We start from the raw sequence: 9631 nt of genomic DNA, 5'->3' as shown, positions 1-9631 counted from the left end.
AACATTTACGAGATTTTTGCATTTCTAGCCAATACAAATTGATGATTAGGGTGATTAGTGGTATTTAGACTTGTTTTTAATGTATTCTTATCTTATGATTACCTTTGGAAATTGTTGATTATTGCTTGATTAGCATAGGATCTCTATCATGGAAATGAATTGATTTGCTTAAGTGTTGTTAGCCATAGGTTTGTTATTGATTGTTGCTTAGACATTTAGGATTGATTAGCTATCTTCCAAATCACTTATCTTGCCCAAAGTTCACATATTTAATCTTGATCTTAAAACTGTTTTTAGTTGTTAATTTGAGTTCGCATTGTTTTGAGTTAGCTTTGTTTACAAAATAGAAATAAATATCAGCAACATAGATTTGCTGAGACGAAAAGAAATGATGACATCAATTTTTTTTTTTACTAAGTTCGTCTCTGTTTATTGATCTAGTATACTCATAACATATTTTTGAAAACAAAGAAAAAAAGATTGGCACAGAAAACAGAGAAGAAAAAAATTGAAGAAGACAGAAGTATAGTAATTGAAATTTACAAATTATCATGCTCCATTACCATTGCTCCTCTCCATGTCTCTCCAGAAGCCACATCGACAGGGACGAGCATTGACATTGGACCAGTGCACAAGAAGTAATGTTGCTTCCCATACTTGTCCCACATCGATCCTGGGGATCCCACATACATCTCTTCGAACCCTATCCTTATCATCCTGAAGAACAACCCTCTTCCCTGCAAGATTTAATTAAATTCCGAACTAATCAGATTTTGTTTCAAAGTTTGTGTTAGAAAAACTCCCTTAGGCAAAAACTGAGATCCAACATAATATATAAAATATATATGCTAATTAAATTAGTTTTTGAATTGAAAGTTTTGTAAGACATCGTAGATAATTAAAAATTCAAAAGTAACAACATTGTATAAGAAACATACTCAAATATTTATTCTTTACCAGACGAAAGAAAAAATTTGTCCTCACCAATTGATTTTGAATAAAAACCTCATGAACTTTAACAGTGATCTCGTTAGTTATATGCCTTTGGATGTAACATCCATCTTTCACAAACAAAAAAACATCTATTGTTGTTTGTTTCTCAAATTGATTTTTGCAATCTAAATGTTTTTTTTTTGCACATTTGTTATTTTTTTTGTTTTAAAATTTTGTTGTTTTTAAGTTTGCTAGGAAATCTCAAAAAGTTCAAAATACAGTAAAACCTCTTTAAATTAATACTCTATAAATTAATAAATACTTTAAACTAATAAATTTTGTTAGTCCCAAGTCGGGACAGTGTAAAAAATAACAAAATTTGATAAGATAATAAGATAATATTTTTTTTGAAATTCCTATGTAAAATATGGTCCCAATAATATCATAAATTAATAATCATGTAAATTTACATATATATAAATATATATATATATATATATGCTGATACAGTAAAGTATGTTTCTCTTAAACCTCATATCTATAAAACAAATTTTATTCTGCATCTTCAAACAATAATGATATAAAATAGTTTATAACATTTCATAAAACAGCTAAAATTTTTTAAATTTTGATAATTTGATAGACTATTAAAATACAATAATTGATATTCTTATTCATAAATTTGAATATTTATGTCATGTGTACAAGTGAATTTGTCTATAATATTTGTAATTCATTGTCAATAATATTTTTTAATTTTTCAAATTAAATTCTGATACCATAAAATTTACAACATCTAAAATTTTAATCTTATTTTGCAAAAATTATCTCAATTTATAATTTTTAAAAATTAAAAAATTAAAAATATACTTATAAATTAATAATTATTAATTTACACTATAAAATAATAATTATTAATTTATCACTATAAATTAATAAAATATCTTGGTCCCAACATTATTAATTTATAGAGGTTTTACTGTAGTGCAAGGAAATTTTACAACTTAAGCACTAAAACATAATTCTACAATTGTGACGAGAAAACATAATTTTGCTACTTTGCAAAATTGCAACCAAAACAAGATTTTAATTTTTTTTCTGTCTAAATGCAAAATCTATCGTAACTCCAAGCATATGAAGTAACAAAAAATGAATGATGTAATTAAACGTATACCTCATGAGTTGGAAAGTTAACTATATATATATATATATATATATATATTAATCAAATGCTCAAAAATTAAAATAATATATAGATTAAATTTGAAAATTTTTCTTTAAATATACAACTCAATTTCAAGGGTTAATTTAAAAAAACTATATTTGTGGAGTTCTGATTATTAATAATATATATATTAAAGTTGAAAAAAATATTAATGAAATGCTCAAAAATTAAAATAATATATATATATATATATATATGTAAGAGAAAGGTACAATATTACTTGAAATAAAACATATCGAAGAAAAAAATATTCTGAACATCACACACACCAAAAAAGAAAAATTGTGAAAATACTAAAAATAAATTTTCCAAAGCTATTTCTAATTAAAAAAATTATAATCATAGAGGTATTTTGTAGAATTAAAATTAATTTTACAAGAATTATATTTTTGAATAAATACACATATTTAAAAGTTAGAGTAATCTTATGAGTTTGTAGGTTTAGGAGAATCAAAATAAAAGAACACTATATAGATGAACATAATTTTTCTTTTGTCAAAATAGAATATTTGATGTTATAATATGATTTTTATAGCTAGAAACGAGTCCAATTATGATATTTGTTACTAGGAATAAAATTTTAGTACAACACTGTCAAAATATTTCACAAAAAATGGTGGATATATTTTTTTTTACGACTACATCAATAAGTAATGATCGCTGAACCGATAAAAAAAAGTATCGGAAGATGAAAAATATGAAAATAGATAAGTTATGTCTTCATAATAAATATATTATAAGTGAGATTATAGAATGTGAAAAGAGTGTAGATGCAAGCGACGAGTGTATACCAAAAAAAAAAAATGATTGTGAAAAAATGTTAAAAGAAATAAATAAGTTATATATCGTTTAATAAAATAAATTTGCCATTTATATAAATTTATATTTTAAATGTTGAATAATTATAATTATATTTAACGGCTCACATTAGCAAAAAAACATTATAGTCCCGCGTACCACGCAGGATTAGAGATCTAATTTTGGTATATATATTAAATAGTTTGGTAGCAGATTTGCATCCTAAACATTTTTTTCCTTTTCTACTATGTAATTCGTTTCCAATCCAGATTGCATCCAAATGCCGAAATGGACATAGCATGAAAAAAATCGTACCAAATATATGTATATTTGTAGAATTACCTGATCTATGGTTTCAAATTTAGAAGGTGGAGTGTTATAGACTGCCTTTAATCTCTCAGCCGGAGGAGCACCATATATTCTACTCATCTTTTTCTCAAGAAGTGTAATCACAGAATCTTCTACTGCCCAAATCCCCGGCTTCTCCCCAGCTTCTTCCCACGCAAACCACCCAGAAGAGTCCACCTTCATTGCCTCTGAAGGAGACAAGAGCTCAAAAGGCGATGACAAAGGAGGGTTGGGGCAATAAGAGCATCCCTTTAGTCCTTGAATTCCAGCCCCACTCCGTTTCTTGAATCTCAAGTAACTCATAATCCCCGGTTTAAGGGTAACGGGTTTTCGTCCATTGTTCTTCACCACCAGAGCTGTAGCCATGCTTACTGGGTATAGAGAGACGATATAGGTTATGTCGAGATGTCCGACCGTACAGCACAGTTCGATCTGAGAATGTTCACAAAGATATCATCAGTGTGGACAAGAAGATTTGATAGATTTTTTTAAAATATATATATATATTAACAAAAAAGAGTTGAAATAAATATACATATTTTATTTTTTTATTTTTTTGGGGTGGGGAGGGATTCAACCACCTGAACAGCATCAATGGCGTCTGAATCAGTATCCTTGACACTCCACTCATATCCTGAGATTACTGAAGACCCTCCTTTTGGTCCAGTAGCTTCTTCTCCATTTATAATAACAACACCAACTCCACCTCTAATCTCATCACCGTCAACTGTGTAAAGGACTTCCTCCAACCCCTCGTCTTTCCAGTATACCTTTGGCTTATATGAAACCACATGCGCATTTGATAAGCTCATCTTCAATGAACTTCCATTTCTGACCTTTAGCTCCACCATAGGAACGTTGTTTGATTCCGAGAATTTTATTCCCTTTCGTCCGAATTTATCTTGAAGCCTCTCAATTATTGTCAGTGTCTGAGGAGCTGAAATTGAACTTCTTATGGCTTTTGGTTTTGGGAGGGGAGAAAAAGAGATAAGAGAAGCCATTGATGGAGAGTACTAAGGAGAAGAAAAGATAAGACGAGTGAAGTTTGTAGTCCGAAAAAAGCCTAATCTTTTGCCAAACTTTGTTTTCTTTCGCCGCTTTCTTCCACTATTTTCCTTAGCCTGTGGTTGTCCTTCAACATATAACACACTTTTACCCACAAGATAATAGCCGGAATTAACCCATAATAAATAAAGCCTTTTATTTGATAAAAACTTGTGGCCTAAAAAGTTTGTACAAAACAAAAAATACAAAATGACTAGATACCGTATGGGAAAATATTTACGTAAATTTGAATTTGTTTGTTATAAAATAATAGTAGAAAAAATATTTATTCTATATATATTCTAAAATTAAATATTTAATTTCTTTAATTTCATACTCTGATTTCGATTTTGGTCCGTATTACTATTTGGGTATGGGTGCAATATCAAATTCTTTAATTATAAATTCGATAATTTTTTTATAAAAAAACAACAAAACATGTATTAACATGTGATCTGGTATTACAAATTGATGTGATCGTGCTTAGAGATCTTAATATACCAAATTAACAATAGTGATTGGTATTAATATTAACACCATTGCAGTTATTGGTATTACATGTTTGTATATATTAACTTTATATGTGGAAATTACAATTAGATATGAATATGTATATTTTCAACATTATATACTTAGTATTGTTTATATAGTGAATATTGGTATAAAAAATAAGTTTTAGCCAATTAAATAGTTTGTTATTATTTTCTAAGATTTCGGAAACAAGAAAAATGATCTGTTAAATAATTTCATTAAATAATTTTGAAAATATTGTTTTATTATTTTGTAAACAAATATAAACTTTTCTTTTTTTAGTTATTAGATTAATTAAGAGCAAGATTATCGGTAGTATCATAATTGGAGTCTCTTAAACACTGTTTGATTTTTTTATGAATTAATTGGGTTTTGTTTTAAATATAAGAACCCATGATCTCTTAGTTAAATTTTTCTCCTCTAATGGTAGGTTTTAATTTTGGGTCTCTTATTGTTTAAAATATTGTTTTTTGAAATTTGAAAATTTTAAATAGAATAGAAGTCATATAAATGTGTAAACATTTCAGATTTTATAAAAATAGAAAATATTACATTTAATTAATTTTTAAACATACAACTGCTTCTTGTTCTAATGGCATTCTTCTTTGTGTTGGCCTTTAGAAAGATATAGCATTCATCAATTAGCTACATTTTTTTTATATTGACAATCAATTTACTATATACTGCAAGTAATCTCTATCAACATTAAGACAAAATATCAAAGCTTTGATTTCAACAAACAAAAAACAAAAGAATCTGCTGTTATTATCCAAGTGGAAGGATGAAAACAGAGAGCTCACACAATCGTTTAATACAAAAAGAAACTCCATCCAATGAAGCTATACTTGTGATCACATTCACACGTCATCGTCTCTACTATGATGCTCCAGGAGCAATTGTTCTACTTCCCTGCGCTTTTGTTGTTACACTCCAATTAGAAAACAGAGGACATGAAAGAGAAATGCATATAGAATTGGAGTTTAACAGGTTTACTTACATTGTTTTTGTGTCGAGAGATGTGATAGTTTCTGTTATTATGAAAGAGCGCACCCGCATAAGTTGTTTGGACATCGTCTTTGGCATGGTAGCTGATGAATATATCTTCATGGTATGAGCGTTTTCTTCCAGCCTCTAGCTCCATGAACACACGGAGCGGGTCTCCAACACGTCTCTATGGAAAAGAAAACTAGAAACTCAGCATTAATGGGATTACAATAACTGAAAGATCACCTATATTGACACTAAAGGATCCCACATCATATTTGAGGAAAAGTAAGACCGTATGAGATTTTAATTTTCCCTGAACATCCAAAACTATTCCCCACTTTCCAAAATCAATCCACAAACAGCTCCATCTCCAAATTGGTCAAGACAGGACAGCATTACACAAAGTTTTTAAACCAAAATATCCCTGAATCATATAGGCGGTCATAAAAACCGGAGAAAACAACAACTTTATGTGCACACTTTCGTATCTTTGAGTGAATCCCAAAACCAAAACATCTTCTCTAGTAGCTCTTGAACACAATAAACACTTAATGGTGAACCAGAACATATTCCTAAAAAGCTTCATACTAAGACATGACACCACAATCAGATCCATTGAAATGCAGCTTAGAGAATCATCCACAGCAAATCCAAGAATTAATAACCTAAACACACCACATAGGAGCTAGAGTGCAGCAGACATCACACGATCACATTGCAATTTGGGGGCAAAAAAAAACAAGAGAAAGTGTGATCTAACCTGTCCTAATCATTCAAATCTATAAACTACTCTCCAAAACGTATGCTTTAACAAAACCTGCATCAAACAAGTAATATACCTGTAGCGGAGGAGTTGTAGTCTCAAACAACAAAGCATCAGGTGAATCAACCAAAACCGGTGATTTAGTCCACAAACAAGTCATCCCACATCGACAAGAATACAAATTTTCCAAATTATGCGGAATCCAAGTCCACCCTTTAACCAAAACCTTAACATGCTCCATCTTAAGCTTACCACAACCCAACTCACCACCAGATACTTGTAAAGAACCCGAACTAACATTGCCACGGATAGAATCCTTATGATTCTCCTTAAACCGAGCACAACCCACTCGAAAGTCCCATTTTTTATAAGCTAAGAGGACGTCACTGAACGGATCCGATGTTGAATCAGGTAATTTCGTTGTCGGGATCGAAGTTGAAGCAGCTGGGAATTCTAAAACGCCTGTGAAAGATAGGATTAAGAGAGTAAAGAACATCATTAGTAAAACGGCGATAGCGTTGAGGTGCCTCATTGGCATGGTGTGATTGAATCCTCAAACCACCGGAAATCCTCGACGAAGCCGGAGGAGTATAGTCCGGCCACCGGAAATCCTCAAACTGTGCTTCCGATTATTTCGACTCCAACTTGAAATCGCATCCATCTCCAAATCTCCAACTATGGCTTCAACCTTCTCCTGATTCCAAATCCATCGATTACATATCACACGGCGTTTCGTGAATTCGATCGCGCGAGAGAGAGAGGGGAAAAGAAATAAAATCGAGCTTCTCAGTTTTTTTTTTCCTTTGTATTATTCTTTCGACCAACGGCAACCCGACACGTATCATCTCTTAAACGACAATCGGGTAAACTATATTAGAGGCGCCTTGAATTTTTTCTTTCCTTCTGATTTATTTTTTTGAGTCAAAACACTAAGAACTCGTGTATGATACTACCGATGGAGTAGGTCTAAAATATAATAGCATTTTTTGTAATATGTGGTATCAAAGCTAGTTAACGTTTTAACATTGCATAAATAAATATATAAATATATATTTAAAATATAAATAATGTTGTATCTTAGTTTTAAAATATATTTATCATTATTAAACGATTTAGATATACAAATATTTAATCTTAGTTTTATAAATAAAATTAAGTTGTGTAATTGTTCTATAAATAGTTTGTTATTGTTTCCTAAGATTTATGAAATAAGAAATAGAATTTGCTAAATAATTTTATTAATAATTTCAAAAATATTGTTTTATTATTTTATAAACAAATATAAGTTTTTATCTTTTTAGTGACTAAATTAATTTAAATATAATAGCATTTTCTGTAATATGGCACATCATAGTATGGTTAAACTTTAACAATATTTCTTAAAGTATATAAAGATATAATAATCATATGATTTGTGTACCTAAAGTTCTAATATAATGGCACCTTCTTTTTAAATGATAATTTAAATCTTACACATAACAAAAATGTAAACTTTAGATTTTAGATTTAGAATATCATCTACATTTTTATTTTGAAGGAATGTAAAAGAATTGCATAATAAAGATATTGAAAAACAAATGCAATTAATGTATTAAAAAGAAGTAGAATGTAATACAGATCTAAGTAAAAGAATTGTAAAACAGAAATTAAGAAATCCTAACAAAGTTTGTAAGAATGTAAAATTGGCTCTTAAACCTCTATCGGCAGCTCTCGCTTTCTGTCTTACCGTGTTGTGGCTGTCGAAATAGGAAAGACTTTATATATGGAAACCACCTGACCTAGACGCAACAACTGTATTCCAAAGCATCTGCCCGAAGTTAGGGCCGAGCACCTCTTCGTGTTGGGCTTCGGGTGGCTCTTCTTGTGCTTAGCTCCACTAGTTCGGGTTAAGACTTCAGGTAATTCTTATGCAAAATTACACCTTCGGATTATGGTTGGGGTGACTCCTCATTCTTACTCCTTTTTGGCTACAAAACACCTGTTTCATCCAAAATACAACAATACATAATTAGAAACTAAAATATTGTATTTGCACCTATTATGTCGTTGTAATGGAAACCAAATATTGTATTTGTAATTTACCTCCAAATAAAAAGACCCTATAGATGTATATGACAATACTAACATAACCAAAACAACGGAATAGTTGTCGAGTATACAATAATATGTATATCTCAACAATCAGAAATTACGAACTCAAATTAAAAATATGAAAAAAATTATAATTCTACCTACTTGTGCACGACGAGCGGCTTCTACACCTAGTATGCGGGTATTGGCCAAGTATTGAAAACAAATGCTAAAATTTTGTTGTTTCCAAACTCTTTTATGTTTTGAAATAATGAATCACGGTTTATTTGATCTCTTGTTGGATACACCCAAGACTTCAAGTATTAAAATATGATGTTAGTGCCAAACAGTATTAAATTACTGATAAATCACTTTCTATGGATTTTCTGAACCGCTCCACAACATCCACATGACCATCCTAGAACCGTATACACTCTGATACCAAATTGAAACGACCCGACCCATTTTTTTTTAAAATACTATATATATAATTAAGCATCCCATACTACTTAATTAAATCAACCCAAACCACAAAACATCATTTAAACCAGCCATAACCATCTTACACAGCGGAAACGTACAAACAATACCAAACCAACATATCCTTAATATAATAACATTCCTAACCATTCTATCCAACAAGCTATCATAACTTTAACCAAGGTTCCAACACATAACCATAAATAACCAACAACACACAAATGAGACACTAAATCATCCTCCTCCTCATCGCCTTGATTCCACGTTCACACTTGCCTTTACCTGCACCGCAAACACAAATTGAGATGCATGAGTATTTAATAAACACTCAGTGAGGCCATTCTCCCATCTATTGTGCTATACACACAAGCAACTGAGATTCTATTATTAAAGCCAACAACCAAAACACAAACAACACAACAAACCAGGAAAACAAGACTCGGTCAAGTCTG

At 30.3% G+C, this 9631-nt stretch overlaps 2 protein-coding genes across 3 annotated transcripts; both read right to left on the bottom strand.

Moving 5' to 3' along the window:
• Positions 1-392: 392 nt before the first annotated feature.
• Positions 393-4464, bottom strand: LOC104750247 (photosynthetic NDH subunit of subcomplex B 2, chloroplastic). Its single transcript, XM_010472017.3, has 3 exons — positions 3886-4464; positions 3299-3736; positions 393-737 (listed from the first exon to the last, which is right to left on the bottom strand). The coding sequence occupies exons 1-3, from the start codon at positions 4303-4305 to the stop codon at positions 540-542; spliced, it is 1056 nt and encodes a 351-aa protein (XP_010470319.1). The 5' UTR covers positions 4306-4464; the 3' UTR covers positions 393-539.
• A 1065-nt stretch (positions 4465-5529) lies between these two features.
• On the bottom strand, positions 5530-7557 carry LOC104750248 (alpha-(1,4)-fucosyltransferase). 2 transcript variants are annotated; one of them, XM_010472019.3, is made up of 3 exons: positions 6706-7557; positions 5877-6050; positions 5530-5788 (listed from the first exon to the last, which is right to left on the bottom strand). In XM_010472019.3, the coding sequence occupies exons 1-3, from the start codon at positions 7165-7167 to the stop codon at positions 5756-5758; spliced, it is 669 nt and encodes a 222-aa protein (XP_010470321.2). In that variant the 5' UTR covers positions 7168-7557; the 3' UTR covers positions 5530-5755. The 2 variants fall into 2 exon arrangements, with proteins under 2 accessions (XP_010470321.2, XP_010470320.2); XM_010472018.3 differs by having other exon boundaries at positions 5530-5793; positions 6706-7469.
• Positions 7558-9631: the final 2074 nt, after the last annotated feature.

This window comes from Camelina sativa, chromosome 16, assembly GCF_030686135.1.
Source record: "Camelina sativa cultivar CO46 ecotype springtype chromosome 16, ASM3068613v1".
NCBI classification, from domain to species: domain Eukaryota; kingdom Viridiplantae; phylum Streptophyta; class Magnoliopsida; order Brassicales; family Brassicaceae; genus Camelina; species Camelina sativa.
This window is presented reverse-complemented; position numbering and strand designations above follow the sequence as displayed.

Excerpts from the sequence above, each read along its gene's own strand:
- LOC104750247 (XM_010472017.3), bottom strand. The coding sequence starts at position 4,305 with ATGGCTTCTCTTATCTCTTTTTCTCCCCTCCCAAAACCAAAAGCCATA. Across the intron at positions 3,737-3,885 it reads ACGCCATTGATGCTGTTCAG|ATCGAACTGTGCTGTACGGT; the intron begins GTGGTTGAATCC and ends GAACATTCTCAG. Across the intron at positions 738-3,298 it reads AATTTGAAACCATAGATCAG|GGAAGAGGGTTGTTCTTCAG; the intron begins GTAATTCTACAA and ends TAAATCTTGCAG.
- LOC104750248 (XM_010472018.3), bottom strand. The coding sequence starts at position 7,167 with ATGCCAATGAGGCACCTCAACGCTATCGCCGTTTTACTAATGATGTTC. Across the intron at positions 6,051-6,705 it reads CTACAACTCCTCCGCTACAG|AGACGTGTTGGAGACCCGCT; the intron begins GTATATTACTTG and ends TCTTTTCCATAG. Across the intron at positions 5,794-5,876 it reads TCTCTCGACACAAAAACAAT|CGCAGGGAAGTAGAACAATT; the intron begins GTAAGTAAACCT and ends TAACAACAAAAG.